Genomic DNA, 16,616 nt, shown 5'->3' with positions numbered 1-16,616 from the left:
AAACATCAAATAAGTTTGAAGTTTACTAGTTTACATAGCTATGATTTTCTTTAGTGGTATGTGTTTTCCAAAGTACTAAAACCATGCATATTTAATGTCAACAAAATGGATAAAATACACACTTAACTAAATAATGATACAACTTTAAAACAATCATTTAACTTGTTTAAATTTTGAACTTGATCACATTGCTTTTATAGAAAAAAGTTCTCTTTCACATTTAATGAGAAGTTCAAAGTGAAGCTGCTGTATTTTGTAGAGGTTACTGTGAGCTGCTCCTCAGAGCCTCAGAGCCCGACTCTCGATTTTGTTTACAGCTTATCTCATCTAAGCTGCAACACTTTGCTTGGAAGGCGTCCAATCAGAGATATCTCGGAGGTGTCCCTGCCATGCCCAAGCCCCGTTTGTTTCCTATAAAAACCCCCACCACTTGCCGCTGATCGTGGCATTCAACCCAAAACAATCAACCAAGAAGATGAGTCTCACTGCCAAGGACAAAGAAATAGTCAAAGCCTTCTGGGGTAAAGTGGCTTCCAAGGCTGAAGACATTGGCCAGGATGCTCTGTCCAGGTAACAAAGACCTCTTTGTCACTGATGTTACCTGAACTCTATTTTTCTGGGTTTATTTACACACTCACATTCTGTTAGGATGCTGGTGGTTTACCCACAGACCAAGACCTACTTCTCCCACTGGAAGGACATAAGTCCTGGTTCTGCTCCAGTGAAGAAGCACGGAGCTACGGTGATGGGTGGAGTAGCTGATGCTGTGGCCAAAATCGATGATCTGACCGCAGGTCTCTTGAACCTGAGCGAGCTGCATGCTTTCACTCTCAGAGTGGACCCTGCCAACTTCAAGGTACAATAGTGATCAACAGTTGGGACTGTAATGACACCCTGCAAGTCAAGTCGATGGATTTAACACAGCAACTTTGAAATAAAAAGATTAAGTTCCTGATATATTAAATTCTAGATTTATTTATTTATTTTTAAAGTGACCGCAGAGGTGTTATAGGACTCCACTGATACTTCCATTTGTGGGTCCAGTAAAATATTTAAATAATTTACATTAACAGAAATCAATTGAATTTTAGCAGGAACTATTGCATTTTCATGCAAAAGTTTCAATTATTAATGGCAGTTTTCTCATATTTTTCTTTTTCATGATGCTCTATAATGATTATTATTGAACATTTAGTTTATTTTTAAATGAATAAATATGTGCAACATCTTTATGCACTATTATTTGCATTTTATTTCACTTTTTTTATTTTGATATTTGTTTATTTTAAAATGAAAACCAGAATAGTTCCTAATTTTTTTATTGAACTTATTTCAATATAGACTACATAGCTGTTATCTCTCTCTTATTTTTTTCTTTTAATATTGATATTATAAATAATTTAATTTAATTTAATTTATCCTTTTTAAGATTTATTTTTAGTTTTTTATGGCATTCATGCAATCCATATATAGGAATGTAGACTATTCCATCTCTCCTCCGTCCCTTATTTGTGGCTTTCTTTCCTTCTTTCTCTGTTTCTTTATTTTTCATGTTCTTTGTTTCTTTCTCTTTTTCTTTCTATTTTTTTTTTTTTTTTTTTTGCAAAACAAAATTGCAATTATTTTAAACAATCAATTTTTCACAGATTCTGGCACACAACATCCTTGTGGTCTTTGCCATCAAGTTTCCCTCTGACTTCACCCCTGAGGTCCATGTGGCTGTGGACAAGTTCTTGGCTGCTCTGGCCCGTGCCCTCTCTGAGAAGTACAGATAAACTGGACACCTGGAGAAGATAAAAGACATGATAGTACAGCTTCCAACAGTCTGAATATGAATAAAAGACCAAAAGCATGGAAAGTGTAATTTATTTCTGGGTTTTGTGTGAGTTTGTGTGTCTCAGTATATCTCTAGTTTTTTTTTTTTGCTGGAGGTTAAGTTCTTTTAGTACATCCTCTTTTTGTTTTTTTTAATCAAACAGATGATACACATGGGATGTTCCCAAATCTTTCTGCTTCCAATCTAAACAAAAATAATTGTAATGGCGTTTATATTTTGATGTAGAGTGAAAAACTGATGGCGCCAGTACGATTCTAAAACTTTTGCTGCAGTTCTGAATCAAGTTTACATGCATTTCAGGAAAGATTTCAGGCCGTTGCTTCTTTACTGGAAGACTCTTTGAGTTTCTTTTTTTTTGTACTGAAACTTATAAATGTGCTTTCACACTCATTTGATAATTCTTTCATTTTCCAGTAATTGCTCACATGATTCAGAGCTGACAATTAGCAGTCAGACTGACCTAAATTCAGGAAAGGGCCTGATTGTGAAACTTTCCACTGCTATGTTTTGCTGTCTGTCTTACCAAGTCGGTCACCTTCTAATGCCACTAGTGACTTGTGAGCATAGCTTGTTCAGAGTTCTTCTGGTAGCAAACTTACAAGTAATCCCATTTGTCATTTTCATATTTAATCATTTTATGTTTTAAAAGCACACTGAAATTTTGATCAAAAATCCACTAACTTGGTCTGAAGTCAAATTTTTTAGTCAAGATCAGTGTTATTGTCTCAAATTTAGTGCCTCATATCCTACTCTCTCTTTTTGGTAACCCCACAATTTATTATTATTTTATTATTATTTCTTATTAAAAAAAATGTATACTAAAAACATTCAGCTTTGTTTAGAACAAAGCAGATGGGATTTGACTGACAATACAGCGCAGGTCAACTACCATTTATTTTCTTTTTTTATTTGTTTTTCAGTTCCTAAAAGAAACTAAACATTTATGTTTTTGTTTATTGAGGAATTATTTCCAGCTTCTTCTTTTTTGTGTGTGTAATTTTACTAATCAACATAATCTGTTTTCATCAACTTAAATAAGTCTAACTGATTGGGCTTTATCCACTTAGACCAAATCAGACAAGTCTATATTTTAATGAGTGAAGAGAGCAGTCTTTCCATTTTGAGGAAAATTAGCTGAGTTAAATATAAATTACCCAATTATATATTGATTATCAGTTGAATAAGGAAGCAATTTATTAAATATCAAAATATTAGTGAAGGATTTTTCAGTATTTCTTCATGACTTGACATCTGATTCAGATTTCATTTACGTACGAAATAAGAAAGTTATAAACATGTAGGCCTGTCACAATAACAAATTTTGCCCGGCGATTAATTGTCTCAAAAATTATTGCGATAAATGATAATATTGTTTCAAGACCTTTTTACACTGATTTAATGGAAATGACAGATAAATACACTTTATTTTCAAAAGAACCTTTAACACTGGAATTGATAAATAAAACAAACAAAACAATCTAAAACAAAAATAAAATGGATTATGAGTCTCCATTGACAAAAAAAATTACTTTTATGAAAACTAAACAACATAAAGCCAAAGTGGAAATAAATAGAACCAAAAGGATGCAGATTCTGAAGTCTGTCCTTCAGTAATCATTAGATTTAAATAGAGAAAATCAGGCAGCTCCGACTGCCTGATCTTCCCACTGTTAACCCGCCTGTGACAGGAAGCCAATCAGAAAGCGCGGATTCTCCTCGCGCTTTCTGAGGGGAAACACGGAGGGGAATCCCAAACAGCTGACATCGGAGACGATTTGTGGAAACAACTTCAATGTTTATTCAGCATTTCGTGCAAAGAATATAGAAATGACAAAGGAAGGAGTTGAAGCGAAACCTGCAACCTGGTAACCTTTCAGCTGTTCTTCGTTAACTTGACATAAATAGGTTATAATGATTTTCATTCAGTCAGGACTTTACGCTAACGCTAGCTACATACATTGCAAGTAGATTGTAGTAAAACGTTGATTAATGCCTGGTTTTAAAATGAGTTAACTGGAGTTGTAGCTATTATTTTGTGCACATTGTTGGACACCACACGACGCGAACCCGAGCGAACAGTTGCACTTAGGATTTCTGCCAGCTCATGTGTCTCTCAGGTTTTGATGATGGACCGACAATCCGCGACATAAGGTCGTATAGTGAGTGCTGGGAATTACACTAAGGAAATGAGGAAGGGAGGGTCAGTGGAGAGCACCGGAGTTGAGCCTTTTAAATTTTTTTCCATCAGAAAAAGGCTGGAAGAAGCGATATAGCCGATAATTAAAATGAGGTCGATATATTTAATTTATTGTGCGATTAATTGATTTATTGTTTATCGTGGCAGGCCTATAAACATGATAATGAGGAATAAAGACAGAGACAACAAAATAATTCATTAAATGTGCTCATTTATTTATCTAATCATTCATAGCCTCCTCCTCCTGAAAATGAGAAGTGCATCCAGATCCAGATCTCTGAGAGCATCCTGGATGAGGCTCTCTAGTGGTACTGCTTCCTCAGAGAGGCCACCACTACAGCCAGGAACTTCTGAAGAGCTCCCTGGACTTCAGGGGTGAAGGCTGTCCCCAACTGACCAGCTACAACAATGGTCAGGCAGTCTGCCAGGAGCTGCAACAGAACACAACATGGGTCAGAAAGCAGCAGCAGCATTAATACCCGTGGTGTAACGACAAGAAGAAAACAGCTTTACGTTGAAGTTGTCGGGGTCCACTTGCAGTTTCTCAGAGTGCAGCACGCTCAGGTCTTTGTATGTGGTCTTAACGTCGTCCATGTTCTTCACAGCTTTCTCCAGACCTGCCATGATGACCTTTCCGTGAGCCGCCACTTTGGGGTTTGATGTTATGGCCGCAGCATTGTAGAGGTTTCCAAAGCCGCCAAAGTACCTCTGAGTCCAGGGGTAGACAATCAGAACCCTGAAGAGACAAAAAGATCATAAAAGTGAATAAAACCACAAATTAATACATTTTTGGGTAAGGAAAATAGATTTTTAAAACTTTTTTTCACCTGGAGAGAGCTGCACGGCCAACAACATCATAATCGATCTTGGAGAAGATGTCCTGGATGGTGGCACGCTCGAAGTCTGACCATTTGACCATTTTGGAGTTTTTGTTTGGCTGTTTTCTTTGTCAAGTGTGAGTCTTCAGGCCCAAGAGATCCAACTTATAGACAGCCAGTTTCTGCTCCTCCCAAAATTATCAGATGGGTGGAGCTAAGCAGAGAGCTGATGGAATATTGATTTATTGATTTTCTAAAATAGGAGATTAAATAAACTGTGGTGTAAATTCTGCTTGATGCCTGAGAAAAACTCACTGGACTGACGGAATGCTGTTGGCTGGTGCTTAAAAACAAAAACCCGGGGAAATAACATCATACTGGAGTCTTGAAATGTAGATAATGTTTAAAATTACACTTCAGTTTGTATTCGAAATAGCAATTTTTATTAATTTTATTTAACTTAATTCAATTCATTTGAAACCGTTCTATTTTTAAGCACTGTGAAGTTAACTAAAAGAACCAAAATTAAATTGATATTTAACTTTAGCTTTCTGTTATTTGTAAAAGCCTGATTGTTTCTGAGAGTGAAGCTCTGCAACATTTTAACAATGTAAAATAAACAAAATGAACTAAGCTGGTAATGAGGGTAATGTGCAGATTCAACCCTATAATCTACTGAGAATGTTGCAAATTAACTTCAGAGTAAAGCTTTTTTTATTTTCGTGAACATGATAGATTAAGCTCCATTATGGGTTACTTACTTTTAAAGAATACATTTTTCTGATTTCTTTAAGCTTGACTAGAATAATAGGACTTATTTTCATTCAGATTTGTGAAGGATTTCATTATTTAATTCTTTTAAATTAAAACCAGAGAGCTGCATGTATCTCTGGGCGTTTTCAGCATTGAGACTGAAACGTTTTTTCTGTCCTGCTGTTCGAATCTGATAAAGACATCAGGTGGGGGGAAAAGGTAACAGACAGTTTGGGTTTGTCCAACGTTTTCCGGATCATAAAAAGAAAGACGGGGAGACTGGACCAAATTCAAGAGTTTCCTTCCACACAGCAAAAGAAATGCAATTAATTAAAGACCTGCAACTGCTTTTAATAAATGAAAATTCTAATTTTATGGAAATAATTATGAGAGCTGCTTTTATTTCCCTGTGAATTAAATAATTAGAACATTTGTGGTTTCTAAACTTTTTTGTCAACATCATCACCAAAATAAATCTATATGTTTTTACAAACTAAAATTACAAAATGTATATTGGGTATTTCATTTATTTGTTCAGCAATAAATGAATCAATAAAGTATACCAGCTTTTTATAAGAAGGAGGTGCAGAAATCCTGATAGTCAAAGTTTAAAAAGGGTTTTGAACATTTATCTTGGTAAAACAACGGCGTCCCGTTTGCAAATTCTTTAAGGCTCAATGGAAAATAAATAAGCAAATTAATATAACATATTCTTTACAAAAAATGTAAAATAAAAATTTTTACATTTTTTATTTTACAAGATGCAATTTTATATTTTGTAGATTTGTTCTAAAGAAGTATGTTTTTTAGAACCACTGTTTCTTTAAAAACAAAATTTGAGTCCCCAAAAGTCCGCTGAAAGTCATTACATAGATGAGGCCCTTTATACTATGAAATTATTGAGATGGCAAAAAGTGTTGTTATTAAAAGATGAATTTTAGAAGATCCAGTTTGTTTAATTTTGGACACACAAGGCAGCATAAGGGCCACAAATTGCCCTGAGCCACACTTTGTTCCCCGTACTGCTACTTGATAGTTTCTAATTCTTTTTCCCCAACTTGACATTCTAATACATAAATTTAACCCTTCAATTTCATTTCCTTCAATCCAATAACAGTAACAATGATGCTAGCAACACACTTATAACATACATTTGACACGAGTTGTACATTTTATTTTGGAGATTTATATTTACAGCCTTTCAAATGACAATGAGACATGGTGAACATCTCTACGCTATTTAAGTAAGCTAAATAGCACATACTTTTATTTATTTCTATTCACACATATTCTAATTAAAAAGCTGCAATAAACTGTTAAGATTTGTTATCACTCCCTTGTCACTGTTACGTCAATGTGCTCTCCAGCGCCTGCGTGACAAAACTGATTTTTGTCTTTATCTAGTTTGGGAGACGTCAAACACAGATATCTCCTAGGTGTGTCCATGTCCATGTGTCAACTATAAAACCCCTCACAGTCCTGCAGAACGTTCAGACTGGAAAAAAAAAAAAAAAACAAGCAAAACATTTACTACAAAGATGAGCCTCACAGCTAAGGACAAGGACACAGTCAAGACTTTCTGGGCCAAAATATCAGCCAATTCTGCAGAAATCGGCACAGATGCTCTTTCCAGGTAAACACCCCAAAAACATAGATTTTAAAGTTTTGTCTAAAGATTAAAAGTTCTTTTTCAGTTTTTTTTTTTTTTTTTTTTAGGATGCTGGTGGTTTACCCACAAACCAAGACCTACTTCTCCCACTGGACGGACCTGAGCCCGGGCTCTGCTCCGGTGAAGAAACATGGGGCCACAGTGATGGCTGGAGTTGGTGACGCTGTGGCTAAAATTGATGATCTGAGAGCAGGTCTGCTTAGCCTCAGTGAACTGCATGCCTTCACTCTGAGAGTGGACCCAGCAAACTTCAAGGTACAGCATGCCCTCCTCCAGCAGAGCTCTTGAAACATTTTTGATCAGCTATATTCATGTACGTTGCAGCCGGACTTATACTTATCTGCTCTTTCCAGGTGCTCTCCCACAACCTTCTTGTGGTTTTGGCCATCATGTTCCCCAACGACTTCACCCCTGAGGTCCATGTGGCCATGGATAAGTTCCTGGCTGCCGTGGCGCTGGCTCTGTCCGAGAAGTACAGATGAACTTCACCTTGGAGCGAAATGGCTGAACAGAAGATATGCTGCCTTTATCTTTTTTGGCCTTCAGTTTGAATAAAGTAATTAGTACAATTTTAAGTGGTTGTTTTAATTAATCTGTCTTTTCTCAATCACTCACATATGAGTTTCACTTTAGCCTCATGTCAACTTAGAAGTTAACATATCTGTCTGCACCAATCAGAAACTCAACAAAAACACAACAAAAACTTTTTTAAAAAATCTTTCATTTATTACTTGAGTAAAATGATTTGTGTAATTACTCTTAGAATAAGTGACTGTGAAATTACAATACTCTGAAAACAGTTTCTATTGTTTTCTTTTTTTCAATGTCTAAAATATGATTACATGACCTGATAAGAGTTTTACTCTGAAAATATTCTTTATTCCCCTTAAAAGTATTTTTTAGGAATTAAAAGAAAATTTCAAAACCCCGTGAGCACATGCTTAATGAAATATGATTTTCAGTTAACTTCATATTTTGGCTTTAAGATATTTTCCCCAGATTTCCTCATTCAAACTTGTCATCTTTGTGACTTTTTTAGTAGATTTTTAAACAGCCTTCCCGTTACAATGTTTTATTCAGCTGAAATTTTACCATCATGAATGATTTCATTTGCCAAATCGATGTTTTTGTTTTAATGTTCGCATCTTACCTTATGTCATATTTAATAAAAATGTGCAATGTCTTACATGATTTCTTTTCACCACATTTGTTTTGCATTTTATGTATTTTATTTGAGCACAGAAGCAATAACAATAGATTAAACTTTGTCTAATAATTCTAAAAAGTGCTTGACTTTCAGTGTTTTCTCTGTTAACATTCTATTGTCTGATAATAGCTCAGACAATAGAATGAATAAAATTCACACAATAAGTATACACATTTTGATGTATGATTTTACTTAGTTTGTCACTGGCTAGTCAAGCCCATTTTTGACATTTTGTTCAGGATCCAGAAATTAGTTCAAATTAAGGTAATATTTTGAAGAACTGACTGGTTCTCACCAGAAGCTGTAAATGAATACATTTATGGAGTCATCTTTGGTGACCAAAACTGTTGCTTTTTTCCACAACTGTTGGAACCCTTTTTCAGGGATTTGGAAAAGGGTTATAAATATAAAAAGTAAAGCTTCCTAAATCCTCAGCTCTCAGTTTCATTTGCACACACAGTGAGCACAGGTCATGTGAAATGGCAAAAATAATATCTCACTACTTTGTATTTTCCATATTGGTGCAGTAATCTGGATATGCTTCGTTTCTACCACTTTGATTTTTTTTCTCTCTCTGTGCCCAGAGATCAGAGGGTGCAGCTGTTAAAGTGTGCTTTCAAAGTCTCCCTGATTTACTGAAATGAGAAGATAACTTGAAACTTGTCATTCTGAGCTCATCTCAGCTTTGCTTTTGACAATAAGGATTTTCTTGTTTATTCATTGGGCATTTTGCCTTACTCTCACTAAGCCTGAAAACAGATATTCTGGATTTTTATGCTCCGATTCTCAAGTGCCAAAATTAACTGGCAGATTCATTAGTGCCAGTAAAGCTTGACTTGCCAATTCAGTCATGTAATTTCTCAAATCATGACCAAAGATTTTCCAAGAGCATTTTATGACTTTAATACAGTTGACCACAGTGGATAGTACATTTGCCAAACTGTATCCACTGAAAGTTTTTGCATGTGAACCTAAATAGATGGTGAGCTTCTGTCCTTAATGTCTTTAGACTTTTACCTTTTTTTTTTCACTATGGACTTGACATGTAATATCCAAGTATGGCCATATTATTTTAACAAATGTAACTGAAGATGAAGATCGGTGTGTATTAAAATAAGTAAAGAAACATAAACAAATAAAAAATATATAATAGGTTCATTAGAATGCATTATTTCTCCAATCACTTATTGTATGAAGATGCTGCACAGCACAGCATGGAAACATATGGCTACATACTATGTTAAACTTTCTATCACGTAAACCATGTTTTTGTAAAATGTTTTTCCTATTGGAAATAACTGACTGTGCAAAACAAACGTCACCACACAAACAACAACTGACAATTTAACTCAGATTTTTACTTATTTATTTCTTTTATTAAGGTTGAAAACAGACAAAACAAGGGGTCCATGTTGTCCGTCGCTTCCTGCTTTGTTTGCTGTTCATCTGTACTTCTCGGACAGCGCACGAGCCACAGCAGCCAGGAACTTGTCCATGGCCACATGGACCTCAGGAGTGAAGTCGGTGGGGAACATGATGGCCAAAACCACAAGGATATTGTGGGAGAGAATCTGAGGAGAAAAACCAAATGTAAAAATCTTGCTTTTGTGTAAAGTTTGAAGATCAGTAAAAAACCTTCCTACCTTGAAGTTGGAAGGATCCACTCTCAGAGTGAAAGCATGCAGTTCACTGAGGCTAAGGAGACCTGATGTCAGATCGTCAATTTTGGCTACAGCTTCACCAACTCCAGCCATCACCGTGGCCCCGTGCTTCATTACTGGGGCCGAGCCAGGGCTCAGGTCTTTCCAGTGCGAGAAGTAGGTCTTGGTCTGTGGGTAAACCACCAGCATCCTGTACAAAGCAAACACTTTAAACACATGCAATAGATATAGCTGCTGTTTCTTCCTTCAGAGCCATGTTTACCTGGACAGAGCATCTGTGCCAATGGCCTCGCCACTGGAAGAGATCTTGGCCCAGAAGGTTTTCACTGTTGCCTTGTCCTTCGCAGAAAGACTCATCTTGTCTGACGATTAAGTTTGAATGTGGAGTTTCACCATGAGAATAGGAGGTTTTATAGACGGAAGAGGACAGGGACACACCCTGGTCACCTCTGAGATTATCTGCACTCAGAGTTGTTCCTGCTGAGATACGAGATATGGATAAAACCAAACAGTAACGGTCACTCTGAGGGCCCATTCAAGAATCAAACACCACAAGTTATAAATGGGTGACTACATAAATAAAAAGAAAATTGGCCTGCAGATAATAGAAGTTAAATTTATCAACATAAAGCAATAATGTAGTTTTAAATAACTTTTATTTTTGTGAGTTGTTCACAAAGAGTATCAGCAAAACAAAATACAAATACTTAAGATATTCAAGAATATGTCTACATTTATACTTTATACATTTCCTCTGGTAGATTATTTATTTTATTGATTATTCCTCCATAAATGAAAAGAGTGTAATGTCTCTAAACAAGACAATGAAATGTGGGCAATAAAATCTGAAAATTATGAATATTTGCAGATTTTAGACATAGATCTGGGCTTCCAGACCTTTCGGATCAGATTCTTTGCTACATTTTTTAAAATCTACTCAAACCCAGTTGCATATCCCTTGGTTCGACATTCCTGTTTCTATTTATTAAGTTAGACTCATACCCTGAAACAATGACTGATCTGATGTCTTCAGTCCCAGGCATTGTTTCATTGATAAAACAGTGATGCTTCAGCCATAAAATAATTGTCATGCTCAAAGACCTTTTGTTGATCATCATGCATTATTGGCCTCATACTCATTCGGTGTTATCCCATCAGTTCGTAAAATCGGTGTATCAAGAAGCGAAGATGTGAGCTCCCCTTCAACTCCACCCATCTGATAACTATGGGAGGAGCACAGCTGGATGCTTATAAAGTGGATGTCCTGGGCCTGCTGACCCACACCAGACAAAGGAAACAGCCAAACAAAAACTCCAAAATGGTCAAATGGTCAGACTTCGAGCGTGCCACAATCCAGGACATCTTCTCCAAGATCGATTATGATGTTGTTGGCCGTGCAGCTCTCTCCAGGTAAAAATAAATAAATAAAAAATATTTTTTCTTCACCCAAAAATGTATTAATTTGTGGTTTTATTCACTGTTATGATCTTTTTGTCTCTTCAGGGTTCTGATTGTCTACCCCTGGACTCAGAGGTACTTTGGCGGCTTTGGAAACCTCTACAATGCTGCGGCCATAACATCAAACCCCAAAGTGGCGGCTCACGGAAAGGTCATCATGGCAGGTCTGGAGAAAGCTGTGAAGAACATGGACGACGTTAAGACCACATACAAAGACCTGAGCGTGCTGCACTCTGAGAAACTGCAAGTGGACCCCGACAACTTCAACGTAAAGCTGTTTTCTTCTTGTCGTTACACCACGGGTATTAATGCTGTTGCTGCTTTCTGACCCATGTTGTGTTCTGTTGCAGCTCCTGGCAGACTGCCTGACCATTGTTGTAGCTGGTCAGTTGGGGACAGCCTTCACCCCTGAAGTCCAGGGAGCTCTTCAGAAGTTCCTGGCTGTAGTGGTGGCCTCTCTGAGGAAGCAGTACCACTAGAGACTTGTGTCTTACAAAACTGAATGAATAAATAAAAGAATCATTTTCAAGAACAAAACAAAACACATCTGTCTCTTAATTTCTTTTTCATGACACAAAAATGCAAAAGTCTTTCTGTCATTTTTGACTGACATTCGTAGTAAAATAAACTTTGTCCTTATTTAAGTTATTCGAATATGTTTATGAACAACCTAATGGTCTTAAAGAATTTCCTCATACAAATGAAAGTATCTAAAGAGAATCCATCCAAGTAAAGTAGTGTGACCTGTCCCTGTTCCCATGTGTAGGACAGAAATTCAAATTGCCAACATTTCTTTCTGTAAATGTAGCGCTGGTCTGCTAATGCAGGCTGTGCCTGTCTGTACACAATTCTTGGGAATATTAAGTAAAAGGCAAATATTGCTTAAACTTCAGGATCAATGGTGATGGTGTTTTCACACATTCAAATTTGCCTTTCCATCTTGAATAACAACTGTTTTTGTCTACAATGTAAACTTACAAAAGCTCTGAATATATTTAAAAAGAAAAGTTGTGCATTTTACACTGATTAACTTTCACATGTAATGCCACACTTCTTAAAAATCTCATCATCCAATCTATCTGGATGACAAGTGCATATGAATATATGAAACTAAGTTTTTATTTGCTTATTTATTTTAAACATAATCCAGACTGTGTAACAAAAATATTTTAAGTTCAATTTTGCCTGTTCTCAAGACCAGACTCTTTTTTTTTATCACCTACAAAAAACTCCCTATAACATCCATAATTATCCTCAGTCTTCACATTGCACACTGCAAGAGCACCATATAATTGACTTTCAGGAAGAGTTTAGTTATTTAGTTCTATCTATTAAGTTGTTTTGAAGAATTAACTGGTATTTAAATTTGCCCCTTTTCCCCAATGTGTCTCCACTCCTCCCATATTTATCAGACAAGTGGAATTTGACAGGGTGTCAAATAAAAGTTGATTTATGGATTAGCAAACCCTGAGGTTGGGGCAAGAAGTGCACATTTTAAGTTATCTCTACAACTTGAACCTTATCTATCTGTGCTGCTGTGGACACTTGATGCTTGTGGAAAATATAGTTGAAAGCTTTAGGTTATTGTCTTTGTCTAACAGCACAGTTTCTGGATTTTCTATCTTGTTGCATTTTTTAATTTTAAAGCTATGACCACATTGTACTTAATCAAACCAATGTATTAGTTGTCTACTTATTAGAATCTTATTTTTTCAGTGGCTTTGCATCAGAAATGAAATTCATAATCATTTTAGTCAATTTTAACATTTAATTTAAAATATCTTTTATAGGTTGGAGACTGAATGCAAGACATGTTTGTTCATTAGATATAGATGTATGCATCATGTCTATACAAAACATGTACATTCATAACACAAAGAGAAGAAGAAAAGAGTCAAAGAAAACCAAGTGTTTAAAAGACAAACTAACTTAAACAACGTTAGTGCAACATCTGGTAGTGTTTCTGTAGTTCCTCACAGACTTTCCAGTTGTGAATGTTGTTGCTGTCTTAATGTTTTAGCAGAAAAATGCACAATATTTTAAAATAAGACATGCACAACTAGGTTTTAGCTCTAGCGCTTTGCATGTTTTTTTTTTTTTAATTATTTGACATGCAGTTGTAATTACACGACATCCAAAGAATGTTTTTTTTATATGTATGTATTTGATTTTCAGGCTGCAAATCAGCTATCTGACGTTATTTACTTTTGTCAACCACCAATTCTTTTGTCATGAAAATAAAACAATTTAAAATACTGACTTAATATGACATGTTTATTGTAAAATGATAATAAGCGCTGAAGCGGGTGCTTCTGCTAAGACCATTGCAGATAGGGTTCACTAAACAGCTTGCATTGCTGTTGGCAGTTAGCTGTCATTCAGCAAGCTGCATGGTAAAACTGTACAAAAACATTAGTGTGGTTCAGGATTAGGACATGTAAGTACACACTACACAGTCTTTCTTTTCTTTTCTTGATATTGATGTTGAGACCATCTTTACAGTAACTTTAACACAAACCGGACAGGTGCTGGTTTCCACATGCAGTTGCTACTTCTGTAACACTTTCCTTTTCAAGGTGCCTTGTGCAGCTTATCTGTTTATTAAGCACCACAGAGTCAGTCAGTGAAACTATGGGGCTGTCCAAGTTCTCACAAACATCAACAGATATAATTATCTACCTATATATGTTTCTAATTTTATATTTATTTTATTTTATATTTATTTAAATATTTATTATATATATATATATATATATATATATATATATATTTATATATATTATATATATGTGTGTGTGTAAATTTTTAAATATTAATTTATATATATATTTTATAAAGTTAATATATATATAAAGTCTCATTAGCTCTTGACTTTATTAAATTTGCAGTGTTTAATTTCTCCAACTTGAAATAATTACTATTTTACTCTCTTGTGTACTTTTAGAAGTGAGGTGCAAAAGACAAAAAAAAAAAGACACAGCTCTTATGGACAATTATTATATCTTTAATTTATTCAGCCAACCTTTTGAATTCAAAGGTGTTGTTGAATTTTTCTTTTGGACGACATGCATTTTTTTGTGTGCAGTCGATCCCCCTGAAAGCCTGGGTCTTAGCGGTACTTCTCAGCCAGACCCAAGGCCAGGTTCTGCAGGAACTTGTCAACGGAGACATGGACCTCAGGGGTGAAGTCAGCAGGGAAGTACATGGCCAGCACCAGGATGATGTTATGAGCAAGGATCTGAGAAACAAAGTGAACATATTATGACTGTCTGTGAAGCTTTTAAAATGTTGATGTTGCTTTAACTTTTAACTCAACAACTTCTACCCACCCTGAAGTTAGCGGGGTCCACTCGGAGCTTGAAGGCATGCAACTCGCTGAGCTTGGACAAGGCACCAGTCAGGTCATCAATTTTTCCGATGGCATCTCCAATAGCTAACATGATGGTGGCACCATGCTTCTTCACCTGTGCAGACTCTGGGCTCAGATCAGACCAGTGTGAAAAGTAGGTCTTGGTTTGAGGGTATGAAGTTAGCATCCTAGAAAATACACACAAGATGAAGTTAATCTAGATTAAAGAATAAATCATTTAACAATTCATGATTGAAAACCAAAAACAAAAATGACAATAAGAGAGAAAGCCCACCTGCCGAGAGCCTCACCCCCCATCTCAGCAGCTTTGGGGGACACTTTGTCCCAGAAAGCCTTCACCACGGTCTTGTCCTTTCCAGAGAGACTCATTTCTGCCTTTTTTTTTTCCTAGTTGAAAGAAAAGAAACTCTGCTACAAAATTGCTGGTAATGAAGACTTATAACTGTCTTTGTTTTATATCAAGCCAAAATACACCACGCCCTCTATCAAATGTAGACCCCTCCTATCTGGCAGAAATTACCAGAAATTTCTATAATTTTTGAGATAAAAGATAACCACTCCCTGTCTTTGACTAAATGTCTGTCAATATTTTATTTCAGTTCAAAAAGAGTTTTTAATTTTATTTTTTCAAATTTATAACCAAGGAAAAATACAAGTCCACATAGACGAAATGTTGTATCGTGAGGACTGTTCCAATAGACTACTCTGTTGTACACTCATATAATTTGGAGGTATTCTCAAGATATTTAGAGAAGCAATTGAAGAAAAGTAAGACAGGCGTAAGTGCATTTAATGAATCGATTTCATTCATTAGAGAAAAAAAAGAAACAAACACATTTGCCATTCATTCATTCATGTTAAATGTGTTTGATCAACACCAAGAAATAACATTATCCACTCTTGATAAATCATGTATTTTGTATACTGCACAAACAGCAGGTGAAGGTTTTACTTATTTTTATAGTGACTGGTGAAGTGTTCAACTTTTTTAACAACCAATATCAGTATGAAATAACAATTTTGTCATCTATTCTAGAAACTTTGCAATTTTGAATCTTGATTTCAGGTACCAGCATTTCTTTCCAGCTGCTCTTCTTTTATCTACGCAGAGTAAAGAAAACACACACACACACACACACACACACACACACACACACACACACACCACACACACACACACACAACACACACACACACACACACACACACACACCCACACACACACACACACACACCCCTATATATATATATATATATAAAACAACCTGTCTACTTGTCTTTTGCCAAGTTTAGTAGAAACACAATTCAGTTAAATTCCAAGATGAGCTGACAAAGAAATGCAAGAAAGTATATGGTCCATATCAATTATTTCTGTCCAATAATAGAAATAACTCATATGTATTTGTATAAAAAGAAGGTTCATACATTAAGGATTATACAGTTCATTGGGAAGTGATAAGTTATTTAGTCAGTTACATCCCTACAAGTGTTAGAAACACTATTGCTGATTAATATGGCTTCTCTAAAAGTGCATGGTTTGATATAAATGGGTGCGGTCATCTGAATTTAATGATAACCAACCCATCAAAACTACTGAACCATGTTTTTGCTTTCATTGGAACAAGTTGTTTCACTGATAAACTTTT

General features: G+C 35.7%; 6 protein-coding genes across 6 annotated transcripts; 3 read left to right on the top strand and 3 right to left on the bottom strand.

The window, feature by feature from the left end:
- Positions 1–434: 434 nt before the first annotated feature.
- On the top strand, positions 435–1,868 carry LOC129352503 (hemoglobin embryonic subunit alpha-like). The gene is made up of 3 exons (XM_055021529.1): positions 435–570; positions 649–856; positions 1,647–1,868. The coding sequence occupies exons 1-3, from the start codon at positions 476–478 to the stop codon at positions 1,773–1,775; spliced, it is 432 nt and encodes a 143-aa protein (XP_054877504.1). The 5' UTR covers positions 435–475; the 3' UTR covers positions 1,776–1,868.
- A 2,360-nt stretch (positions 1,869–4,228) lies between these two features.
- On the bottom strand, positions 4,229–5,001 carry LOC129352542 (hemoglobin subunit beta-like). Its single transcript, XM_055021582.1, has 3 exons — positions 4,862–5,001; positions 4,548–4,770; positions 4,229–4,465 (listed from the first exon to the last, which is right to left on the bottom strand). The coding sequence occupies exons 1-3, from the start codon at positions 4,951–4,953 to the stop codon at positions 4,337–4,339; spliced, it is 444 nt and encodes a 147-aa protein (XP_054877557.1). The 5' UTR covers positions 4,954–5,001; the 3' UTR covers positions 4,229–4,336.
- A 2,085-nt stretch (positions 5,002–7,086) lies between these two features.
- LOC129352543 (hemoglobin embryonic subunit alpha-like) lies at positions 7,087–7,849 on the top strand. Its single transcript, XM_055021583.1, has 3 exons — positions 7,087–7,238; positions 7,322–7,529; positions 7,628–7,849. The coding sequence occupies exons 1-3, from the start codon at positions 7,144–7,146 to the stop codon at positions 7,754–7,756; spliced, it is 432 nt and encodes a 143-aa protein (XP_054877558.1). The 5' UTR covers positions 7,087–7,143; the 3' UTR covers positions 7,757–7,849.
- A 1,988-nt stretch (positions 7,850–9,837) lies between these two features.
- On the bottom strand, positions 9,838–10,510 carry LOC129352531 (hemoglobin subunit alpha-2-like). Its single transcript, XM_055021570.1, has 3 exons — positions 10,405–10,510; positions 10,125–10,332; positions 9,838–10,052 (listed from the first exon to the last, which is right to left on the bottom strand). The coding sequence occupies exons 1-3, from the start codon at positions 10,497–10,499 to the stop codon at positions 9,924–9,926; spliced, it is 432 nt and encodes a 143-aa protein (XP_054877545.1). The 5' UTR covers positions 10,500–10,510; the 3' UTR covers positions 9,838–9,923.
- Positions 10,511–11,414: 904 nt separating this feature from the next.
- hbbe1.1 (hemoglobin beta embryonic-1.1) lies at positions 11,415–12,136 on the top strand. Its single transcript, XM_055021569.1, has 3 exons — positions 11,415–11,552; positions 11,646–11,868; positions 11,951–12,136. Exons 1-3 carry the CDS (start codon positions 11,461–11,463, stop codon positions 12,077–12,079), a joined length of 444 nt encoding a protein of 147 aa, XP_054877544.1. The 5' UTR covers positions 11,415–11,460; the 3' UTR covers positions 12,080–12,136.
- A 2,447-nt stretch (positions 12,137–14,583) lies between these two features.
- Positions 14,584–15,405, bottom strand: LOC129352567 (hemoglobin subunit alpha-A). The gene is made up of 3 exons (XM_055021624.1): positions 15,245–15,405; positions 14,930–15,137; positions 14,584–14,838 (listed from the first exon to the last, which is right to left on the bottom strand). Exons 1-3 carry the CDS (start codon positions 15,337–15,339, stop codon positions 14,710–14,712), a joined length of 432 nt encoding a protein of 143 aa, XP_054877599.1. The 5' UTR covers positions 15,340–15,405; the 3' UTR covers positions 14,584–14,709.
- Between the last annotated feature and the right edge of the window lie 1,211 nt (positions 15,406–16,616).

This window comes from Poeciliopsis prolifica, unplaced genomic scaffold, assembly GCF_027474105.1.
Source record: "Poeciliopsis prolifica strain line A6 unplaced genomic scaffold, Auburn_PproV2 SCAFFOLD077, whole genome shotgun sequence".
NCBI classification, from domain to species: Eukaryota; Metazoa; Chordata; class Actinopteri; order Cyprinodontiformes; family Poeciliidae; genus Poeciliopsis; species Poeciliopsis prolifica.
Note: the sequence above shows the minus strand (reverse complement) of the source record. Positions and strands in the feature narration are given on the sequence as shown.

Excerpts from the sequence above, each read along its gene's own strand:
- LOC129352503 (XM_055021529.1), top strand. The coding sequence starts at position 476 with ATGAGTCTCACTGCCAAGGACAAAGAAATAGTCAAAGCCTTCTGGGGT. Across the intron at positions 571-648 it reads GGCCAGGATGCTCTGTCCAG|GATGCTGGTGGTTTACCCAC; the intron begins GTAACAAAGACC and ends ACATTCTGTTAG. Across the intron at positions 857-1,646 it reads TGGACCCTGCCAACTTCAAG|ATTCTGGCACACAACATCCT; the intron begins GTACAATAGTGA and ends AATTTTTCACAG.
- LOC129352542 (XM_055021582.1), bottom strand. The coding sequence starts at position 4,953 with ATGGTCAAATGGTCAGACTTCGAGCGTGCCACCATCCAGGACATCTTC. Across the intron at positions 4,771-4,861 it reads GGCCGTGCAGCTCTCTCCAG|GGTTCTGATTGTCTACCCCT; the intron begins GTGAAAAAAAGT and ends TTGTCTCTTCAG. Across the intron at positions 4,466-4,547 it reads TGGACCCCGACAACTTCAAC|CTCCTGGCAGACTGCCTGAC; the intron begins GTAAAGCTGTTT and ends GTTCTGTTGCAG.
- LOC129352543 (XM_055021583.1), top strand. The coding sequence starts at position 7,144 with ATGAGCCTCACAGCTAAGGACAAGGACACAGTCAAGACTTTCTGGGCC. Across the intron at positions 7,239-7,321 it reads GGCACAGATGCTCTTTCCAG|GATGCTGGTGGTTTACCCAC; the intron begins GTAAACACCCCA and ends TTTTTTTTTTAG. Across the intron at positions 7,530-7,627 it reads TGGACCCAGCAAACTTCAAG|GTGCTCTCCCACAACCTTCT; the intron begins GTACAGCATGCC and ends TGCTCTTTCCAG.
- LOC129352531 (XM_055021570.1), bottom strand. The coding sequence starts at position 10,499 with ATGAGTCTTTCTGCGAAGGACAAGGCAACAGTGAAAACCTTCTGGGCC. Across the intron at positions 10,333-10,404 it reads GGCACAGATGCTCTGTCCAG|GATGCTGGTGGTTTACCCAC; the intron begins GTAAACATGGCT and ends TGCTTTGTACAG. Across the intron at positions 10,053-10,124 it reads TGGATCCTTCCAACTTCAAG|ATTCTCTCCCACAATATCCT; the intron begins GTAGGAAGGTTT and ends TTTTCTCCTCAG.
- hbbe1.1 (XM_055021569.1), top strand. The coding sequence starts at position 11,461 with ATGGTCAAATGGTCAGACTTCGAGCGTGCCACAATCCAGGACATCTTC. Across the intron at positions 11,553-11,645 it reads GGCCGTGCAGCTCTCTCCAG|GGTTCTGATTGTCTACCCCT; the intron begins GTAAAAATAAAT and ends TTGTCTCTTCAG. Across the intron at positions 11,869-11,950 it reads TGGACCCCGACAACTTCAAC|CTCCTGGCAGACTGCCTGAC; the intron begins GTAAAGCTGTTT and ends GTTCTGTTGCAG.
- LOC129352567 (XM_055021624.1), bottom strand. The coding sequence starts at position 15,339 with ATGAGTCTCTCTGGAAAGGACAAGACCGTGGTGAAGGCTTTCTGGGAC. Across the intron at positions 15,138-15,244 it reads GGGGGTGAGGCTCTCGGCAG|GATGCTAACTTCATACCCTC; the intron begins GTGGGCTTTCTC and ends TGTATTTTCTAG. Across the intron at positions 14,839-14,929 it reads TGGACCCCGCTAACTTCAGG|ATCCTTGCTCATAACATCAT; the intron begins GTGGGTAGAAGT and ends TTTGTTTCTCAG.